The sequence below is a fragment of the Myripristis murdjan genome, chromosome 6 (genome assembly GCF_902150065.1).
Source record: "Myripristis murdjan chromosome 6, fMyrMur1.1, whole genome shotgun sequence".
Lineage (NCBI taxonomy): Eukaryota > Metazoa > Chordata > Actinopteri > Holocentriformes > Holocentridae > Myripristis > Myripristis murdjan.
Window position 1 is genome coordinate 6,197,469 of NC_043985.1, and position 21,859 is coordinate 6,219,327.

The 21,859-nt window shown below is 41.1% G+C and overlaps 1 protein-coding gene across 1 annotated transcript in view; it reads right to left on the reverse strand.

The window, feature by feature from the left end:
- Nucleotides 1-9: 9 nt before the first annotated feature.
- The window catches only part of lrrk2 (leucine-rich repeat kinase 2), a 45,345-nt gene continuing 23,495 nt past the window's right edge, over nucleotides 10-21,859 (reverse strand). The window contains exons 23-52 of the mRNA XM_030054048.1: nucleotides 21,413-21,624; nucleotides 20,714-20,964; nucleotides 20,006-20,154; nucleotides 19,495-19,588; nucleotides 18,584-18,770; nucleotides 17,377-17,558; nucleotides 16,861-17,084; nucleotides 16,094-16,221; nucleotides 14,922-15,140; nucleotides 14,341-14,542; nucleotides 13,104-13,192; nucleotides 12,165-12,352; nucleotides 11,690-11,844; nucleotides 10,212-10,358; nucleotides 9,670-9,861; nucleotides 8,031-8,177; nucleotides 7,681-7,793; nucleotides 7,268-7,458; nucleotides 6,751-6,911; nucleotides 6,126-6,296; nucleotides 5,536-5,636; nucleotides 4,911-5,126; nucleotides 4,250-4,443; nucleotides 3,854-3,926; nucleotides 3,444-3,634; nucleotides 2,903-3,055; nucleotides 2,355-2,578; nucleotides 1,102-1,170; nucleotides 847-987; nucleotides 10-603 (exon numbers count right to left, since the gene is read on the reverse strand). Coding sequence (XP_029909908.1) covers nucleotides 863-987; nucleotides 1,102-1,170; nucleotides 2,355-2,578; nucleotides 2,903-3,055; nucleotides 3,444-3,634; nucleotides 3,854-3,926; nucleotides 4,250-4,443; nucleotides 4,911-5,126; nucleotides 5,536-5,636; nucleotides 6,126-6,296; nucleotides 6,751-6,911; nucleotides 7,268-7,458; nucleotides 7,681-7,793; nucleotides 8,031-8,177; nucleotides 9,670-9,861; nucleotides 10,212-10,358; nucleotides 11,690-11,844; nucleotides 12,165-12,352; nucleotides 13,104-13,192; nucleotides 14,341-14,542; nucleotides 14,922-15,140; nucleotides 16,094-16,221; nucleotides 16,861-17,084; nucleotides 17,377-17,558; nucleotides 18,584-18,770; nucleotides 19,495-19,588; nucleotides 20,006-20,154; nucleotides 20,714-20,964; nucleotides 21,413-21,624 — 4,748 coding nt within the window. The 3' untranslated portion in view covers nucleotides 10-603; nucleotides 847-862. The remainder of the gene's footprint in view (nucleotides 604-846; nucleotides 988-1,101; nucleotides 1,171-2,354; nucleotides 2,579-2,902; nucleotides 3,056-3,443; nucleotides 3,635-3,853; nucleotides 3,927-4,249; nucleotides 4,444-4,910; nucleotides 5,127-5,535; nucleotides 5,637-6,125; nucleotides 6,297-6,750; nucleotides 6,912-7,267; nucleotides 7,459-7,680; nucleotides 7,794-8,030; nucleotides 8,178-9,669; nucleotides 9,862-10,211; nucleotides 10,359-11,689; nucleotides 11,845-12,164; nucleotides 12,353-13,103; nucleotides 13,193-14,340; nucleotides 14,543-14,921; nucleotides 15,141-16,093; nucleotides 16,222-16,860; nucleotides 17,085-17,376; nucleotides 17,559-18,583; nucleotides 18,771-19,494; nucleotides 19,589-20,005; nucleotides 20,155-20,713; nucleotides 20,965-21,412; nucleotides 21,625-21,859) is intronic.

Consider the following 21,859-nt stretch of genomic DNA (forward strand, 5'->3'; position numbering starts at 1 on the left):
GAGCCAACATGGTACATAAAATATTTTACTGATGTGTTCTGTCTGACAACATCAAAAACACTGACATTACATAACATGAATTAAAAAACATGAACTAAAAAAACCTGTACAAAGCATTGGACTGGAGTGAATCGGCTCACTGGTAAACACAAAAACAGACATGAGAATAAATAATCAAATATAGGCATTGAGAGGCTTTTTCCTTTGGCTTACATTCCAGTTTCTGGCTTTATAGCATATCACAGGTAAACAAACATTTGTATTCCTCAGGACGAATAGGTTTTCCTGCACATCAGTATTGCCACAGCCCTGACAACAACACAAATTAGATCTGTGTCCCTTTTAAAAACGTCTTCAAAATTACACAGAGATTGTCTACATCCGGCAACACCTTATTTCATAAGTGTGCACCATAAAAGACAGTTAAGGAATCAAATATATGTGTAATAGGCAATTACTTTGTGGTGGCTTAATTACTTCTTGGTCTTTCAGGGTCAGTGCACTAAAAATTATGGCTGTCAGAAAATGAGGTAAACCTTCTCCTTTAACGTGTACTACTGACACTTAACGGACTGGAGATTCGATCCCTTTTCGTTGTACATTCTGAAAAAATAATTTTAAAAATAGGTCATTGTTAGGTGGTCATTAGTGCTGATTGTGACGTTATGATGTCACTTGTAGAGGTTATTATCACATCTGGTATCTGTACAGCAACCACTTTTTATGGCACACACAAAGTGCTCCACAGATAGCACATGCTAAAATACTAAGAGAAACCCAGTGACATACTGACAAAGACGTGAATTGAAAACCAAGCTGAAAAGGGAATAAAACATACATACATACATACAAAGCTGGAGGCTCAGTTATGGTGGAGCTGCTCTCTCATTTTGGCCGCTATCTCCTCTCTCATCTCACAATGTTTGTTCAGGTCTTTGACCTCCAACGGCAGGGTGCTGTTCCACATCATCAGCACGGACTCCTCATCTACAAGTGGAGAAAAACACACACTGTCCACTTACAGAGAGAACCTCACACGGCAAGGCATTCATTTTCCTCAAAGAGTTGAGCGAGATCAAAACAGTAAGGCATCAGTCTCACCAGGCTGGTTCTTGTCTTGTGAGAGTCTTCTGCCCAACACCAGCACCACATTCTTCCGGTTTAGTGTTTCTATTGTTGGTGAAAAAAATATTAGCAAAGTTTAAATAATCACTCTCAAATATAACTCTGCATGGGGAAATCAAAATGACTGGACAAGAATTATGGGACTGACAGTCTTAGATGCATGGAAATGAACAACAGATCAAACAAGGACAAGGGGAAAACAAGCTAATGCAGACCAATGGAGCAATTCACTATGCAAGCAAACCATGAGCACACAGACAGACACTTTCACACTTCTTGGAATACCAACACCACGACAGACTGTGAGGAAAAGTGTAAAATAAAGAGAACAGTTGTATTATACACTGTGCTGCATTGTGCTCTTACCGACTGAGAATCGCATCTTTTTGATTTTATACATTTTCTTTCATTTTCTCTCTCAACAATTATTGCATTCTTGGAGAAAAGAACGAGCCTCCGTTCCATAAAAGTAGAGAAAAGCACACTAGGAAATGAGAGGTAACTGGAAACAACTCTTCTCCATTTTGATCTGGCGGGATAAAGTATTGCTGGATTTAAAAACGAACAATCTTAAAGTTGTCCTACAAAAAATGGCATTGGATGGAAGCATAAGCATGTCCTCATGGCTGTGTGCAGGTAAACCAAAGTTTTTTTCTTTAATGTTTTCAAAAGCAATGGCGACATGAACCGCTGCTATGGTAGCACAAATTGCAGGAAAATATACCCCCAGACACACTCAATAACCCCTTGAATGCACTGAAAAACACAGAATTTATATAGGTTTTTCTATTCTCTAATTAACTGGGATTCTCCCTGGTAGGAGAAGCTGTCCCTATCTGTAGTTTGTTACTAAGCGGTGGGTTAAACAGCCTGATGCATCACAGTTTTGTGATTAGATGTGATTATTTGATGTAAAATGGCCTTCTATTTGGGGCCGGTGTTTATTTGTGAAAACATGTGGCCATATCCGGCCAATAAAAGAGACTCGCCTGTTAACTGGCTTTTAATTCGGCATTCCCGACTAAAGAGGAAATTCTAGTATTTTTAACCGCTACTCTACAGGAGGAACCTGCGGTGTAAGTAAGATGTTTTGGTTACACATTATTGTATTGACAAGAATGTGCTTCCTCACAGGCAGACACACAGACGCCACTGTGACGACAAAATGTGCGGTATACCATGTATCATGTTAAGTGGGACATAAAAATAAATGCACAAAGACCACCCACCTATGAGTGCAGAGGCCATGCTGCGGATGGACTCGCCGCAGGGTCCGATGACCTGCAGCGCCTGATGTTTGGAAAGCTCCAGCAGCAGCAGGTAGCCCCCTCTAGTGCCGATCCACAGGGCAGTGCTGCTCTGCACCAGCAGGGCCTTCACTCTGGCCCAGGTGGGAGCCGCTTTGCTGTGCTCCACCATGCTGCCCTTTCTGCCTCTCGAGCCAGAGTCATGCCTGAGGGAGAGGGATTCATTAACATGAAAAGTTATGCAACGGGGTGTCTAGACGTATCAGACATGTAAATTTAATACTTCCTAGGACCTTCTCAAGACAAATCTTAACCAAATTTAAGACTATTATCTTTTTGTTATTTAAGCATTACAGGTAAGTACTGCATATTTTGTATTATATGTGTGTTCATTTTCTTCAAACTTTCAAACAAGCCAAAGCACATTTGCATTTGGCTGATTCTCTTATCAAGACTTAGATTTCTTATTGCAACCAACTATTTGTAATGAGTTCAAAGGATAGAGCCAGTGTGTGTGTGTGTGTGTGTACCTGATCAGCTGAGCACAGTCGATGCAGTCCAGCATCCTCTCGCTCCTCTTGTCCCACACTTCGACCGTCGGTGCCCCAGCTTTGCTCAGGTACACGTGTTTATCCACCACCATACGAGACACACACGCCTCGCTGCCCATCGCCCGCTGCTGCCTGGACACACACAAATCAGTTGTAACATTGATACACTCAATCATTGATACACTCAATCACTAACCCCAAGGCTCTTTTCCACTACATGCCTAATCGTGACCTTTGACCCAGGCTAAACCTTAATCTAATTAACCTTAACATCAATCCTGAAGATGGTAAAATCAGGTCCAAATCACAACTTCTTTTCTATTCTAATGGAAGGAAAATCCACATTTATGTTAACAAAGTACAATAACTCAGCTGAAGAGTTTATACTGTCAGTCATTTTTTTTGTTTGTTTGTTTTGAAAGGAAAGGTTTTGATCAGTGCACATTTCCCGGTTTCAAACCTACTTAACTAACCCTCAGATTCGAGCCGCCTCATATTTCCCAGAGTGACATGAACTCACTGGAAGATGAGGTTGGGTCTGGTGTCGATGGTCTTCCACACGTCATAGTCCGCGGCGAATGAGAGGATCTTGGTGCCGCAGCCGGCCCAGATCGACGTCCTGTCCAGCGAGTGCATCGACTGGCCCAGACACATGACAGGTGTGTTGACAGTCCCTATGGTGAGGGTTTTCACCGGCTGGCCATTCTCACTCTGCAAGGGAGAAAAGTGAAGTATAATGAGGTTCTGTCAGTTTTATATCCCAGTGATTAAACCAAATAACATGCCACTGTTTGATCCTGTTCTCCCAGATGCCTTTAAGTTTCAATATGCAATTATTTCTAGTATGGGCATCCCTGGTGGATTAAAATTATTTACAATCAATCAACCAATCAATCAATCAATAACACATCAATAACATTCAATATTTACCTTTAAAGCAGAGTCCTCATAAACAGTAAGAATTCCATCAGCCGTCCCAACTAGCAAGTAATTCTTTCTTTGCCTAAAATGACATGGAAGAGAAAAGCAACATTTTAAGGTTATTATAGATTCAGCAAAGGTATCTTGTGTCACATGTGCACATAATGTGGACTTTCTTCATCAACAAGGTTCACACAATGTGAATGCTGCAGCTGCAATCTTATGTTAAGATCATTACCTGGACATCTGACCCAACCTTATTAATCTTCACTTTCTTATTTTCCCATTTCAAAAGGTGTTTTTTTTTTTTCTTTTTCTACGTATTCACTTTTTGACTGGAGAAGACTGGAGGAGACTGCACAGTGAGCGCTGATCGGACTTCTAAACTGCGTTAAGGCTACTCACGAGCGACGCGGGTGTGTGTGGAAGAACAGTGAGGTGACAGCGTCGGTGACACTCTGCAGGTGGTGCCACGTCGACATGTCCCGACTGTTGATGACCACCAAGGAGCCGGACTGGGTCCCCGCCACCAGCCAATCACAGGCCTCCTCTGGAATTTGGACTATGACCAGGCATAGGACAGGGCTGGTGTCAATCTCCTGTTGGAGGGAGGGAACCACCTTGTAAGTAATAACCTATGTGATGTTATGGCTGCAGTAGACAGTCAATTCCAATGATTTCGGTGGGTGTTGCTCCTCTTCTGAGAGGACTCGAGTGGTTTGTTCTGAATGACAACATAATCCAAGCCAGCTACAAGAATCAACCCCAAAATGTACCATAAATGCCGTAATATTTCCAGAGAAGAGATATTACAGCAACAAGTGCAAATAAGTCCATCATGCTTAGCTTAAGTTACAGGGACTTGGCCTAAATCTCTAACCCTAGCAGGATAACCAAAACTCTGTCCAAAAGATAAGCCGCTTGTGTACTGGACCATGTGCTTTTTGTTTACAACCACTGATTTGCTCGTAATTGGGTACAATGAACTAAAACAAAGCAAAGCAAAAGAACAAAACACAGTTTAAGCGTGATTGTTCCCTGAGGTATTTAGTGCTGTGAGTAGTACCTGTGTAGTGACTGTGTTGATGTCCAGGTCTATGGATGTGACAGAGCCCACTCTCTGCGTGCTGCTGCCTCCACCCAGCCAGGCCCTGGGGCTGCAGGACGAGGGGCCATCACTGCTGCCGGGGCCCACGGTGAAGCACTCAGCACTGGAAGCCCTGGGAACCACCAACTCCCTCATCAGACACAGCATCTCCCCCGAGTTCAGCCTGTCAAACACCTGCAAACAAAAACAACAAACACCTGCTGTTTGATCGGGGGTTTTGAACTGGTTTTCATTGGCTGTTAAGAGTCATGAATCATGCTCTACTTGTGAGGGACCTTGAGGAAAAGACTGCCCCTTGATTTTTCTCTCCAATTGAAATTATAACAATAGAAACAGTAGCTACAGTTTTTCCTCATGATAGTATCATTTGGGATGAGCAGCCCCAATTGGTATCAAAACTGTGGACTGTAACAGTTTAGATGCCAACCTCATACAGGCAGTGGAGCAGCCCACTGTTCACAATGTCTATACATGTGTAGCTATTTAACCACTTGATAATAAAACAAATCCAAACGAGGACTGCCAAGCCTCCGACGCACGGTGTCTGCTTGCACACCCCTTCAACAGTCCTCTAGCTCCCAACCTGAGCAGATGTGGGCCGATCCTGAGGACTTTCCTTCATGCAGTCCTTCATCAGAGCCTGGAAGCCCGGCCACGGGGAGCAGCCATAGTGTTGCACTGGGTCTGTGGACAAGGCATATGCTCTTTTACTTTAAAATCTAAAAATGGATGGCTTTTTACATTTCATGTATCATAGTTTTGGTTTGAATGTGGTACAAAGTACACATGTATGTACATATCATTTTTTATAAATGTCCATAACAGTCCAGTATCTTCTGTAGTACCAGCATTGTGGGTGACTTCACATTACTGTGCTAAATTACTGAAGTTGTTTGAAGTAAAAATGTCAGGCATATAAAATCTGGTAAACAGTGCCATCTACAGACCATCAATTAATCCATCATGTGCACTGTTTGGAAATGGCAAATCTTTTTATTTTACTAAAAGCCATCAATATATATTTAAGATATGGACAAATACAGTGTAAGTGACAGCATAGTTTGAACATGTCACCTCTTGGAAAATTACTGTTCCTGAACGTAAGCACTTGTTTGACCACATTTTTCTCAAGTGGATGAATAGCATTTTGCAAATGAACTCTTGAAATTTTACCTGGCAATTTCCCCTGCACTGCGATCTCGTCAAACTCACTGGGGAACTTCATGCCATCAGAGATGCGCTCGCCGCAGGTCAAAAGGTCATAGAGGAGCAGGCCAAAGGAGAACACATCAGCCTGCTGGTTATAGATCACATTTCCACGGGCGACCTCTGGCGCTCGGAAACCTGCCAAATACACAGTGAAACAACAGTGATGCACAGTGATCAAAATATAAAATAAGGTGTAAAATGTGAATTGTTGCACATACTTAATCAAATCAAACTGTAGAAATATCCAGCATTCACAAACTTAGAAAAGCTTATAAATTGGAACAAGTCTTTATCTGTGAAATTTGTTCTACTTTATTCTGAGAATTCAGATTTGGAAACATGAACTGATCAAAGGAATTATGGCATGTCAATGGTTTTACATTCACCTGAAGGGACTGAGAATTTAATTTGTTTGAGTGCCACATGCCACCGTCAATATTAATGGATATAACAGTATTCTTCAGATTGCAAAGCGCAGCCACAGTGAATGAGTCATAAAATATCTGTTAGCTGATCTAGATAAGAATTTGGCCAGATGCCTAAAATGTAATTGTAAAGTGCAGGACACATGAGGATGTTTCTTGCGTACCTGGCGTCCCCTCCGAGCTTCGCACACCCATGCTGCAGCAGTACTGAGCGATGCCATAGTCAGTAATCTTGGCAATAATCTCAGAGTTGGTCTTCAGGTTGAACAGCAAGACGTTGTGGGGCTTCAGATCTCGGTAGATGATCATCGATGAATGGAGGTAGCTTTTCAAACACACACACACACACACACACACACACACACAAAACAGTTTTACTTTTTAAAATTCCATATTTTTTCTAGTTTTAGTTTTCCCATTGAATTTGGTTGAAACTGCTTGGTGTTAAGTATTACTTTCAAATAAATCGTAATCTCAGCGGGGATTACTACTCACAACAACAAATAACATGTGAACTCCAGAACTGCAAATAATTTAGTTAATTTTATAAATGTATCATTTTTAAAAATAATTTTATCAGTCGTCCTAACTGATAAAATGATTTTAAAAAATGAGTTACAGTTTTTGTAATCTAAATAATATAATCCATTAGATGTGATTCATTACTCCCTAAGCCTATACCTGAGTCCGTCCGCCACCTGCAGGGCTATCCTGTGCTGCAGTTTCCGGTTGAGGCTGCCGTTCTCGTGCTCAAAAAGCGAGTCTAAGGAGCCACGTGGAGCTAACTCCATAACCAGGACGTGGGGGGCAGAACCGGCTGCCAGCAGGCCAACCAGGCTGGGGTGGTGGAGGCGACCCAACACTGCTAACTCCTGAAGAAAAAAAAAAAAAAAAAACATTGAAGAGGGTGGAGAGCTGAGGATGTGAAATGTCAGAGGGAACCAGAGCCTGACTGAAGAAGGCTTCATTCAGTTTGATTCCCTCCCCCCACAATTACTGTTGTCAGTAGTAGTAGGGCAAGTTAAATATGGGCTAACTTAGGAGAATGGCTTACAGCTCTGTCTGTAACCACTAGAGCAAATATTCAACAATACCTGTCTGAGGAGCCTGTGGATGTAGAGCTCAGATGCATGCTTGTTGAAAATCTTCACAGCTACCTCTTCTTTTTTGTAGACTCCTCGATAAACAGTTCCGAAACCACCATCGCCTGTCAGCAATATATTTTAAAACATGCATACGGTGTATTGCATGTAGTTATGACCTTTTGGAAACCAAACAGAAAGACTCAACAAAAAACGACAAACTGATGACCAGTGCATGCATGGAACGAAAAAAAGGAGATGGAAAAGAAAGCAACAGATAACCTTGTCTTGCACCTTTTAGTTTCATTATTCATTTCTAATAATAACAACAATGATTATAAAAAGGAAAAGCGTAGGCCCACCCAATCGGTTCTCCTTAGAGAGGTCTACATCCAGCTCCTCGCTGTCCAGTATGATCTCTGCAGCCTGGTCACTTAGTGTCAAGTCAGGGGCGATCTGAGAGATGGGCAGTGTGCATCGCGAGTCCTCCGGGTTCACCAACAGAAAATCTGTGATCGACAGCATGGTCATTCTTAAAATCATGAATGCTACACATGTGGAATGTCTCGAGTTCAAGTTTCCATAATTTTCTTCCTAGAGATTGAGACACTGAACTTGAAGTCTTTTTTACCTTATTTTGGGGGACCAAAAAGGGATAATAACACTGGTCAACAACAAATTTATTGTTTAAGTTTTTTGAGCTGATTTAGGATAATTTTGGTGTGCTGAATCCAAAAATCACATTGGTTTTGCTCAATCAGGTCAACTTTCTGAACTATGCTACATATTGGCTTTTTAACATTTTTGCTTACATTTATGGGCATTTTCACGTCATATGATACAAAATTCTTTCATATTTCTTGCAATAAACAAATTCTGAAGATTTTACTTTTTATTTGTGTTGACCTGAAGATGGTAAATTTTTTGTTGGGGCAACAGTCCGGCTTCACCAAGTACCCATGCTTTCTGTGTATGTGGGATAGTGGGGACACTGCTCAGCATTACACAAAGAAGGACTGGCCGGTGCGGCAGGAACTGGTGCCTTGCAGAGAAAAGAATGTCATCAACATTCCTCTGGTAGACAGAGACAAGATTCTCTTCCCACCACTGCACATAAAGCTCGGCTTGATCAAACAGTTCACCAAAGCTCTAGATAAGGATGGTGGCTGCTTCACCTACTTGTGCCATGCTTTTCCAGGATTAACCATAGAGAAGTTGAAAGCTGGCATCTTTGATGGTCCTCAAATCCGTCAGCTCATCAGAGATCCTCAGTTTGAAAACTCAATGAACGAAGTGGAACTGGAAGCATGGAAGGCTTTTGTTCTGGTCGTGAAGAACTTTCTTGGCAACAACAAGGCCAGGAACTATGCAGACCTTGTCACCAATATGCTGACTGCTTTCAGAAACCTTGGATGCAACATGAGCATCAAAATGCATTACTTATTCTCACATATGGATCGGTTTCCTGAGAATCTGGGATCAATGAGTGATGAGCAGGGAGAGAGATTCCATCAGGACATAAAAGAGATGGAGGCCAGGTATCAGGGACGCTGGGATGCAGTCATGATGGCTAATTACTGCTGGACTCTGAAGAGAGACATCCCTGCTGCTGAGCATTCGAGGGGTTCGAAGAAACGAAAGTTCATGCCCTGAATTTTGCACAATGACGACTTAATGTTCAATTTACATGTACTTACCTTTATCAATGTCTATTATTCAATTTACAGGAATTAAAGTTTGTAACACTTAATAAATACATCCTGTTAGAAAATGTTTTTTTTTTCTCTTAAAACCTATTTTGAGAACTATATAAAAAATCAACTGATTAAGTCACAAAAATGTAATCAATTTTGTGAGAAGATCAAATTTTTCAAAATCAAATTAGCAAAAAAAACCTGACCTGATTGAGAAAAACAGATGTCATTTTTGGATTTAGTGGTGCAAAATGGTCCTAATTCAGTTGAAAAAAGTACAGCTGATTTTTTTTTTGATAGGATGTACCATTGTCAAAATGGGTAAAGAGGTCCTCCAGCAAGATCTTGCTCCATTCCTGACCATCCTTGAAACTGTAGAGAGCCCACTTCTTCAGCAGGGCCTCGCCACTGCCATGCATATCAGTGTTGAGCAAGCCGGGAAACCACTCCTCCAACAGGGAGTCGATGTGGTCCACCACCTGACCCAGCAGCATCCGACCTTGGACAAGTAGCCGTTAGAAAGGATAACCATCAACACAGATCATCATAACCATCAGCATCATCCCTGTCATCACCCGCAACTCAATCATTATTACTACCACCTTCATGACAATTTCCAAGGTCATGCTAATCATTAACTTCACCATCATCACTACTACAGTCACCTCCACCTTCATCAACATCAAGATAATTTCTCACACACTGCTCAGAATTATCACTACCATCGTCATTATTTACTGCAATGTTATAAGAAAGCTACTGCTGAAAAAAAAAAAAAGCAAATATCATTCAGCTTTGCATACAGCAGATCATTAAAAGACCATCTAATTGATCATCAGTCCTTAGTACCTTTGCTTGAGCAAGGCACAGTGACCTTGACAAAGCTGGCAGGGTTGTCCTCGGCTGGGGCAGCCTCCACCAGACAGTAGGCCTCAGGGGACCAGCTCAAGTAAACACCTCTCCTCCAGTAGATCCGGTTGGGTCGCAACACTTTCTCTGGATCGCACACATGATGAGAAACACATTAAAATACTGAAGGAAAAGTAACTGTATGTCCATGACTGAGTGCTTTCTTACACTTTGTAGCCGCAGAAAGGTGCTGCAAATAAAAACACTGTTACCCAAACACTGGATTTGTTCATTGAAGGTGCTTTGTGTTTTTCATAAAATGACAGGCTATGACAGATTCTCAATTGAACAATTTTGAGCTTTTTTCATTTTGAGGATTTAAAATCAGTTCTAAAACACATTTGCTATCTAAATGCAAAGCACCATAATATAAGGGCATGTGTCCCAAATTTAACTGTTAAATGAATTTGAAGTATTGCTCTCTCTCTCTGGTTTGCTATAGTTTGACAAATGGCATAACAGCCTTTTGAATAATAAACTGGCAATATATACACTGAAGATGAATTACTGAAGTGCCAAATCAACTAACTGAGGAGCTGAAATATCTGAAATACTGGACAGTATTCACAGGCAAAAGTATATAATCACAATGAATGAACTTAATCTATGGGCTCAACAAAAAGCACTGTGACTCTTTTTTGTTGTACACAATCAGTGTGAGTAATACATGTTAACATGCTATTACAATACACACTGATACACTGACTACACAATCAATCATTTATTAATCAATTATTAATCACCTATTCTGCATGGGGAGTTCTGTGTTACTTCTATGTAACAGAACATCTAATGTTCTGTACATTATGAATTTGAATGTATCAAATTATTATTAATAAACTATGGCTTGTTCAAGTCCTCAGTATGGTAAGTCGGGATTCCCATTGTGGCCCTGATGGAATATTTCATGACTTTCCGCTAATAAGTTGCTTGCATAACCTAAAATTGATGCTGTTTATGTTGTTTCCCTGCTCATAAAATTTCTAAGGGGCTGAACTGCTTTTTGATTTTTTCGCTCCCACTGTTGATGTTGACTGTAAGGCAGTGCTGCCTCCCAGGCTGTGGTTACAGTGAGGACCATGGTTAGAGTGAGGGCTGGGAAGTTTTGCCTTACAGGAAACTTTTGGGCAAGAAAGTACCATGAGTGTGCTTATCAGTTTGGATTCTACTGCAACTGAATCTGCAGCAGAGAAACAAAAAATTCATGAAACGAACTGTATATTACATTTTATGACTGTGGAGTAATTAATTTGGAAAATTCATATTTCGACTTCCCCGGAGAATATACATCTTTCTGCCTGGAATAAGATAAGATAAAATGACACTTTATTTATCCCCCATAGGGGCATACAACTCTCAAAATTAAATATTCCACAGATCCCATCACCAGTGGGAGCCGTGTGACTAGTTAATGTTACCTCTGCCAAAGAGCATGACGGAGGAGACCTCCAGCAAGCGGCTGATCTGGCGGGACCAGTAACCCATGGGGAAGTAGGGCATTTCGTACAGACGCACAATCACCTCGGAGTTTTCACAGTGAGGCAGCTCTATCACCGGCCTGTGTTTGGATAGACTGTGGAGGGAGGAGGGGGTGCATGATGAGAGATGGTGAACAAGTCTGATTTGTCTTTAGAATCAGAAACTCTTTGTTCGCAAGTCTAAGAAAGAGAGTTTCTTAATGGCAGGGACAACAAGATCTCACATACAGGGGGAGACAGGTAGGCAGAGACAGACAGTGGACTACACATGTCAGTGTACAACAATGTACATGCAGCATATAGTCATAAAACAGTATAGCATAGAATTAAATGGTTACCGAACAGGTGAAGTGAGTGTCCGTTAAATGTGTGTGGGTAAAATGACAGACAATTCTATCTGCGATTTTAAATGTACCTGCTGGGTACGAGGAGCTGGTCGTCCCCGAAGGGCAGGGCGATCTGGAACTTCTCCAGCAGCTTGAAGAACTGGGTCAGGTGGCTCTTAGGGAAACATTTGCTCTCAAACAGGAACTTTTCCACCACTGAGCGCTGCACCACGCCTTTGGGATGCTCCCAGAAGCCACAGCTCTTCAGTGTCAGTTTCTAGAAAGAGGTTAAGACAGTTTGTGTGTGTGTGTGTGTGTGTGTGTGTGTGTGGTTATGCATTTCTAGGAGGCTTTTTCCCCTGTTGTACAATGCCTTCCAATAGTCATTTTGGAGATTCTAAGGTGGAAGCACAGCCTTTACAGTACAAAATATATATGATTAATTACTGTGTTATTTTTACCTGGCTACTAATCATTTTATCTGATACATATCATCAATTTTGCAGTAAGATGATGTCAACTCATTAGCTAGTTAACCATAGTGCTTATTACAACTGCCTTCATTACACACTGATTTACAAAAGCTAATAGTGTGTGGCTAGAAGTTACTGGGTGTTGGTAGTTGTAGGTTAACATTAGTTGCTTTACTCAATTAGCTTTCTGACAGCAACCAAAGTCAAAAATGTGCCACTTGTATTTTTCAGGCTCACTGAGCTGACTTTTCTTAAGCTTAGCTAAGGCTAAAAACACCGTTCCCTATCTATTTACCAAAGTGTAAATTAGGAAAACAAATTGTAGCTTACTGAACAATTCACTTGTTATTTGACTCTTTGACTCTCCATAATGGACCAAGCTATGGCTGCCAGGGTATTTGTAATGCAACTGCAAAAGCGTCTATATTTCTATAATGCGACACTGAAATTGGGTTTCTTTCAGTGTGTGACCTGTGTGAGTATGCATGTGCATGAATGCGTGTGCCTATGTGAGGATGATGTGTGTCTGAGTATGAGATGAGACTTGCAGGCTACCTGTGAGATGATGTTACAGAGCCACTGAGGGTCGATGAAGTAGAGCTCTTGAAGCTGAAGAGCAGGATCATCAAAGTGCAAGAGAACGCCTAGGAGACAGTACAAAGACAACATGGTTAGATTCAGTTCACTCAGGTGTACTTATTGTTAATCTAAAGAGACAATAATACAATAATTATGATAAAATAATTTAGTGAGCTGCAGAAAAGATTCATTTTTGTGTGGACAATTATTGCTTTTCACACCAGCATCTGAGAAAAGCTGTGAAAAGATCATTTAAGATAATTTACAGATATATAAATTAACCAGAACATAAAATAAGCAAGAGACTAAGGCTCTTCACCCTTCAGCTGATCCTAGCCAAGTCTTTTTCCATTGGCAAAATTTGCCAGTGGAAAAAGTGAAAATTCACTTGAAATAAGTGAAAATTAGCTAGAAACAAGAAACAATTTTTGCCAATGAAACAAGCAAATTTTCACTTGTTTCAAGCAAATTTTCACTTGAAACAAGAGACAATTGTCTAAAAACAAGTTACTTCTGAGGTGATCATGTCTTATTTTAAGTGTAATGAGATATTTTGACTAGGAATAACACATTTTTGACTTGAAATAAGACAAATAATCTTGGTAAGATTTTGAGTTTTTGCAGTGTACACACTCTATAATGAATCAGCATGCACACTATCATAAACTGGCTTGTCAACTTGAAAGCTAGAGTATCACAATAAAATACATCATAAAACCTCCCAGATTTATTTCATTCAACCCCACTCATCTCAAAACTCCCACACTGCAATGCACACTCGGTTTTAATGCTTTCCTTTAATAACTTTTGGAAATCACTTTGAGTTGCATCACTGTATAAAATACGCTTTACATTGAAAATGACCTGACTATTAGTAACAGACTGATTTTTGGTATAATAATTGGCTTTAGACCAGTCAAAAGGGAAATATGTCTGTCAATTGTCAGTTGAATGCATAGTCCAAGACACTTAATCAGTACAACCTACTTTACATATATGCTGTGATGAAGGTCTGTGTGTAGGTATGAATCTGGGTGTTTCACAGGGCATCAAAAAGTACCAAAAGGTAAAGAGCTAGTATATACCATGCACAACAAAACAAAGCAAAAAGTATCATGGAACCAAATAGGTGTTAATTGAACAAAGGTAAATAGCACTCTCAAGTACCAGAACTGGTACCAGTAACTTGAATGTGGCCCTACTCCCAACTGACCTGCTTCACTGAGGAAGTGGATGGCGTGGGGCAGCTCAGCCTCCTCCAGCTGCAGCTGACTCTCCTGGATGAGCTGCAGCAGCTCCTGGTGCCTGAGGACGGGGAACTCCGGGGGTACCCTCGTTCTCTCCTGGAGAACCCGGCGCTCCAGCTCCACATAGCTGTCTGGTACCAACTGGCCCATCACAGGCTGACCCTCTATCTGTGGTGGGGATGAGGAGACATGCGATTACAATTTAAGGACTGGCCCCCAAAGTAAGTTAAATGAGTTCAGTGTCTTGAGAGTGCCGAGAGGAGAAGAAAGGAAAGGAGAGGAAAGGAGAGACCATGAAACCAGAGGGGAGGAGAATGCTAGCATGCATTCACAGCATTATCAAATTTTCTGCATATGATGAGTCCCTTAGAATACTGTGTTATTGCTTTCGTCAAAGGCACTAAGATGACAAACAGCTGACTTATGAATATTTTATGTTAAAACAAATCAATCAATGCAAAGTCAACGCAAAAACAGCAGAGAAGAACACAGAACCACCACTGGACATTATGTTGTATTTTTATTATCGCTGTCCATGGCAATTCACCTTGAAGCTGGTCACCTCCCTGGCGATGGCCTTGCGCAGCTTGGCCACTGCGTCTGAGTCCTCGCAGACGGACACCATGTGGTAGTCCTTGATGGCAGGAAAGCCCTGGTGGCTCAGCAGCTCCTCTCTGATCTTGGTCAGACAGGCCTGGAGCTGTGGCTCCTCGCTCACATCTGTGTGGGTTCCCACCAGGATGACTGGGGACAACGGGGCTACTGCCTGAAGCCCAGGGAATACCATGCCATTTTAAAAGATAGAAAACTATGAGCAAATATACATTTTCCACTTTCGAATTACAGGTTATTTCCAGACCATATGTTCTGACTCTATGCGAGTACTGAGTCTTCAAAATCTTGTTTTCCTTACAACAAATCAATAAATATGTCAGTGAAGTGACACAGTTTCCCCTGCTGTGAAAATTTAATTGAAGGTCATGAAAACCTTGAAATAAAAAGTTTTCTTTACTATCACACTATTAACAGCATAATGTCAATTGATTTAAAAGGATTATTGAGACAAGTCGTTCTCCATTTTAATAAAGATTAATCACAACCACTGGTGCATTTATAGAACTGTTTTATTGAAAATATGGGCATGACATTTCAAATTAAGACTAAATGACTTTATAAGATGGGTATTTTTGCCAGGTGCTCAATATTCATTGTTATGTTTCCTTATAATAGCTCAGCTATGACTTGCTTAGGACACAGCTACACAGAATTTGTATATGGTCATATGTATATCAGAATGAACAATATATTTCCATATCTTTGTAGACTTTGCCCAATTCCAAAACATATCAAGTTATTAGTTTTAAAAAATAAATCAATATAACTTGACTTTGAGTCTATTGGTGGCAGTGTTTAACATCACTGTGACACAGACAACCTCTGTCAATATGCACAGAATTTTGGCCCATGCTACCAAAACATTTTGCTAATGAGTTACTTTATTTTCATATCTAACACACCTACAGGGGCAGAGCGATACTACAGTGGCTCTCTTCCTCTTGACAACCCCTCGGTGAATGATGTGGTTATCCTGATTATTCCAGGACCGTAGTGACTTCAACTTCAGCAGCTGATGCAGACTAAGCCCTGTGCTGTGGGACTGGGCATTATCTGTGCTTGTTTGTGTGTCTGTTTGGCACCATGTTTAGGATTTTGACTCACTTTGATGTTGAAGAGCCATGGTTTGAGGGCATCCACTTGGCTGGCTCCCTTGCTGAGGTTATACACCACCAGGTAGAGAGCTCTGGGAGTGAGGAAGTGTGGATGTGAGCCACTGAACTCCTCTCCACCTGCAGAGGATGGGAGTAAAACTGAGCCAAACCAATGAGGAGGAAAGCCCATACACCGCTCTAAGACTTTCATATACTGTGTAAATCAACCACCAAGCCAAAGTTTTGAGCTATCTTATTTCAGGCATTTTCAGTGATACTTAATTGTTTGCTTCACAATCTGAATCTGGGGGGTTTTCCCTGTTGTTCAAAACCAGGTCACCATACCCTTAATATGTGTTTAAGTGTCTGAAGAGTGTGTCACATTTAATAAATAGTGGCTTTGCCATTCTGGAACAAAATGAGAACCTGAGAATTACTACCATCACTGCTAACATAATTTTGCTTGACGTATTATATCTGCTAATGTCTTTGAATATTTTATCACTTAAGCCACAGTCATAATGTTCTTGGTTCAAAATCAGAAATTATTTCTTCATTTCTACCCTACACAGAATAACTATCTTAAAGTATGTTTCAATGCACTCCTACATACTCGCCATCCCTCTCTATTACAACTGCAGTCATGCTGTAGGCCTTGTTGCCTGAATGCACATAGAAAATACTTATGTTGCTATGGTGGTTAGTTGTCCCTAGACCAATATCACCAAGACAAATTCCTGTACATTTATTGTGCTTGGGGAATTAAGTGGTTCCAACCTGAGAAGTCCCACACGTTGAGGACCATGTTCTTCTTGTCCCGTTCCCGGATGGTCCAGTCTCGGACACTGATACCGATGTTGGTCCGCTCTGAGTTCAACTGGGATCGCTTCAGTTTCATCAGCTGCTGGATCAGGGTGGTCTTCCCACTGCCGGCGTTCCCCACCACAATGAGCTTCATCCTATAGTGAGGCACTGCCTTCTTCAGCCGCTGCTGCAGAAACCTGTGGAGAATGGGAAGAGGGATGAGACTTTTTAAAATCTTTCTCAAGGGAACAAAATGTTGATGAGGTATGAGATGAGGTATCCTCCGCCACGTCAGTTTCACTTCATTTCACTTCTTGTTCCAAAAACTTATGCTTGTGAATGAGCAGAAACTGGTGAAAACTGTGCAAATGGGGTTTTAGCACAAAGGAGGTGCCATCCAAGGAGCAGGTCTGATAGCTTTGGTGCCAAAACAATACGTGCAAAACACTGCAACGGTGTGTCTTGCACAAGTTTCTAAAAGCCCATCACCTGACAATGTCTTTGGTCTTGCTGCCAATGAGTTTGAGGTCCAGCTGAAGACACAGGCCGTCCAGTGGTAGGTCCCACAGTTTCCCCAGCTTCCCCATCTCATCAGGGAAGGACCGCAGACCGGGGTTACGGCTCACATCCAGGGAGGTCAGCTCTTCCAGCAGGCCGATCTGAGGAGGGATCTGGACACAACAATCACAGGCATTTATTTGCTGGATTCTGTCATTTTCCCTAGTGAATGCCTTGCTTAAAGGCAATTCGACAGCAGATCCTAAACAACACGAGAGCATTAGTCCTTCATATTATCTTCCTTCAGCTATATTTTACTAGCTGACCTGATCCTACAATTATGATTAGAAGTGTGTAAATTTCTTAGTTCTGAGATGTATCGTGACGCAGATGTGGAACGTTCTGCATCAGTGCAGTTCAGCCTGGTTTCAGACCCTTGAATCACATGTTCACCTTAAAATAGTTGCGAGTGAGTCATAGAGTGTGACGAGTTGACAGTTCAGTCTTGATACCAGGCATTATATAACATGAACAAGGAAGCTCCATAGGCTGGAAGAGTAAAACTTTTACTGCATTCAACATTGCACATGGCGTGGTATTTCATTTCCACCACTTCTGATTTACCTTTCACAATAAAAGCCCTAAACATATACACTGTGTAACAGCTTATAAGAAGGAACTTAAATTCACTAAGAGCATTTTACTAAAAGGTAACTCAATGAAATAGCATACACTGGTACTGAAAAGCTTTTTATTTATTATTATAGAGATTTATTATTATAGAGTGTTGTAGTCAGATTTTTGAAAGCACTTTCTAAACAAAAGGGAGTTCAGATTTATCTGCCTGCTTGTAGAAATTGATGAAAAGTAGCCATGTGCAGTAATATAAAAAAATGGAAGAAGCGATGTATTAAAATTCTTCGAGATACATTGTGCAATCAAATCACTGACAGGTAAATCGTTATCAAATCAAATCGTGAGGCCATGGAAGCTTCACACCTCTAATTATGATGCTGGTCAGCCTGGTTACTAGTTGTTGCAGAAAGGGTTTCATAGCAAAATGCAATTATAACAGTTTAACCTGTACGCAAGTTAACATTTATTCAGAGCAGGTGTCACATTCTCAAATGGTGCAGTGACTTGTGAACACACTTGTGAACTATTTCATGTGTGATCGGTGCTGTGTGTTCTGCTCTACCTCAGTGAGCCTGTTGTCACCCAGGTGAAGTTTCTCCAGCCTGGCCCATTTGTGGATTGGTCCGCTCAGGTCCAGAGCTCCAATACAGTTCTGACTAAACATCAGCTCTCGGAGGTTGATGGACGCCCAGAACCCCGGGCCCGGTAATACAGCAATGTCGTTGGATTTCATGTCTACTGACCGCAAACTGGACAGCAAATAAAAAGCATTAGAGGATGTGTATATTCAGTGTATATGCATATATAGGGTTCTGTCTTTCGTATGTCTTGTAGTGTCCACTTGCATTAATTGTGCGGTTCTGTTCTCAAATTCTTGTGCAAGCAGGGATAACCAGGGGGTACTTTGTGACATACTGTAATTTACATATTGGTGTACCCTCTTTCCCTAAATCTACCTGACTTACATTTCCAAGACTGATTTTCAACAGACTGTAAAGACTGAGGCTACAGTGGTTACCAGTTCTTATATTAAGCTCTGAATTGTACATATTGGCAGAAAGAGCAACAGCAGCAGCTAAGTTGCACCCTGTACTTAAAACCTGTCTTGTTAGAGCATTGTATTCTGGTCTAACAGATTTCTACTGATATGACTCTTGAACTTCGAATGCAAAAAGAGTTTGGATTTCTAGACCCAGAAATGCCAAGTTTATATCCCCAGTAGAGTTAAAGTGTGTATTTTTCAGTAAATTCAATCCAAATGCAAAAATGTTGGTCATGTTAATAAACAGTGGAGAAAAATAAGAGTTACCACATCGTTTGTGATACACTGAGATAAAACAAAAATCTTTATTATACAGCTACAAGACAAACTCTGCCAGTAAGTGAAAATTAATAATCCTAAAAAATAATATACTCAAAAAAAAAAAAATTGATTACGAAATTAGCTTGAAACTTAAACCTAACCCGACTTACTTTGGGAGATCAAGTATGGCCTCTGGAATGTAAGTGAAACTGTTGTTTGCCAGTTTCAGTGTTGTGATCTTGGATGGCACATGTGACAGGGAACCTACAGAGGACGGTAAACATCTATTCATGACATGGAAATCACAAAATATGAATATGTAAACAAATGCTCATTTGAAAAGTTTATTTCCAAAGCAGCCACTTCGGAATATAAAACAAACCTTTTCTTGAATTTATCATTCAATTACTTAAAAAAAAAAAAAAACAACAACAAAGGCTTCATGTAATCCACCCACTATCCTTAAAAATCTTTTTTTTTTTAAAGATTATATTTTTGGCATTTCTGCTTTAGTTAATGACACTGCCTGGCCTGAAGATGGTAGTATGATTACAGGTAAATAGTTTAAATTTTAAAAAGGCCATAACTGCTACACCGTTGGCCTGATTTTGATTAAACCTGGGGGGGATCAGGCAAGATATTCCTGGCTGCATCATTCAAGCATCAGCTGATTCCACTCACAGAGTTTATTCATGGAGGCGCTGAAGGTCTCTAGCTTGGGGCAGCTGGTCAGGAAGTCTGGGGAAATGTTCTCTATGTTGTTCTTGCTCACATCCAGCAGCTTCACTTCCGGCAGACACACGGGAGTGCACAGCTCACTGATACTGTTACTGAACAGAGACACAGTTACAGTCATTTGGCCACTCTGGAACTATAAGTAGGACTGAAAAGTGTTTACATAAAATCACACTGTTTTTTTTTTTTTTTTTTAAATTCTTACATGGCAAGACACATATAGGCACAGTTTTTCCAAGGTACTGCAGTGCACTTTCAAATATAATGCTACTGCTTGGTATTTTATCCCTTTGTTCACTTGAATAGCACCACAGGGCCTTTTTAGAAAGATATGAGAGATTTTTGGCCCTCTATCTGAGAAAATAACAGATTGTTTATGATGGTGGAGTCAATGTCTGAATCTGATGCAAGAGAATGTATCAGTAAAAACTGCATGTATGAAATACACAATTTCCCTTCATAATTTAACACTTAGTGCCAAGTCCAACCAGTTTATAAACTTGAGTGAGGTGCAGGCATTTTGAAGGAGTGGCCAGTCTTAGTCATTCTCTTCACTGGCATTTTCCCAGACAAGCTGGCTATTCAAACCTGTGGCCTTGTTGCTGAAAAAAAAAAAAAAAAAAAAAAAAAACACTCGGTTTCCCAGCAGCCTACCCTTCCATTGACAGCTCCTCCAGCTGGTCCATAGCCTGGCCCAGCTGATGCGGGAAGGTGGTGATTTTGTTAAATGACAGGTTGAGCTGCCGCAGCGATGGGCAGATGACAGTCGGGTCTAGGGTCAGCAGGGGACCGACAGAGTTGCGTGAGACGTTGAGCGTGCTCAGCGCAGGCAGGGCCAGCAGCTCCACTGGAAGCGACTGAAGCTGGTTGCCCTGGAGGTCCAGTCGAGTCAAACTCTTCAAGCTCTAAGAAAAATAAATTAAACTTTGATCAAAGTGAACATTATTTTTCACCATTTGGAGAGCTTTGTTGCCTGTTTATCAATGCCTGATGAAATGCTGCAGAATAAACAGCAAAGGGAAGATTAAGTGTGTGGGTGCCATTTTTGTTCATCAAGTTTATCACCACAGATTTGCAAAAGCAATGAAAGAAACTCTGGCTCCATGTTGTGGCTCAGGTCTCTGCAGTTCTGAGGACTGAAGCATCTTTCCCTCATCTTAAAAATATGTGGTTTACTGTGATGTTAAAATGAGGTCCATGTAACTAACAGGCTACAACAGAGGATTATGTTACTGAAAATAGTGTTGAGCTTGTTCTGTGGGCACACATTTAAGTTAGCACCTCTGCTCCTCAGCTCTTCTTTAGCATTAACCTGCTACGCAACTGTCAAATCAGTTCCTGCAGGGCTGTTACCTGGCACAGTACAGAGGGAAACTCTAACAAGATGTTGTGGCTCAGGTCCAGGCGAAAGAGATGCTCCAGCTGCTGCTGGACCGAGCCCTCGTCCATCAGACAGCACAGAGAGTCCAGCTCGTTCCCTGACAGATCCAGCAGGCGGATCCTCTCCTTTTCCTTTTGCAGCGAGGACAAATTCTCCCCAGCACCCGGCAATGGGGAGCAGATACCTGAAGAGGCAAATCATCAGCCACTGGTCAATGGAACAGCTGTTCTGTTTCAAGAGCTTTTGATTTGCCAAAGGACATTAATATGTATATACAGTATGTAAAGTAAAAATAATGACGAATTTTTATTTTTTAAGCATAACGTAACAGGTAACTGTCATTATTTTTCCTCACACATATAAAATATGTGTATAATATAAAACACCTATAAAACACCCTAAACCTGTTTATCTCAAAA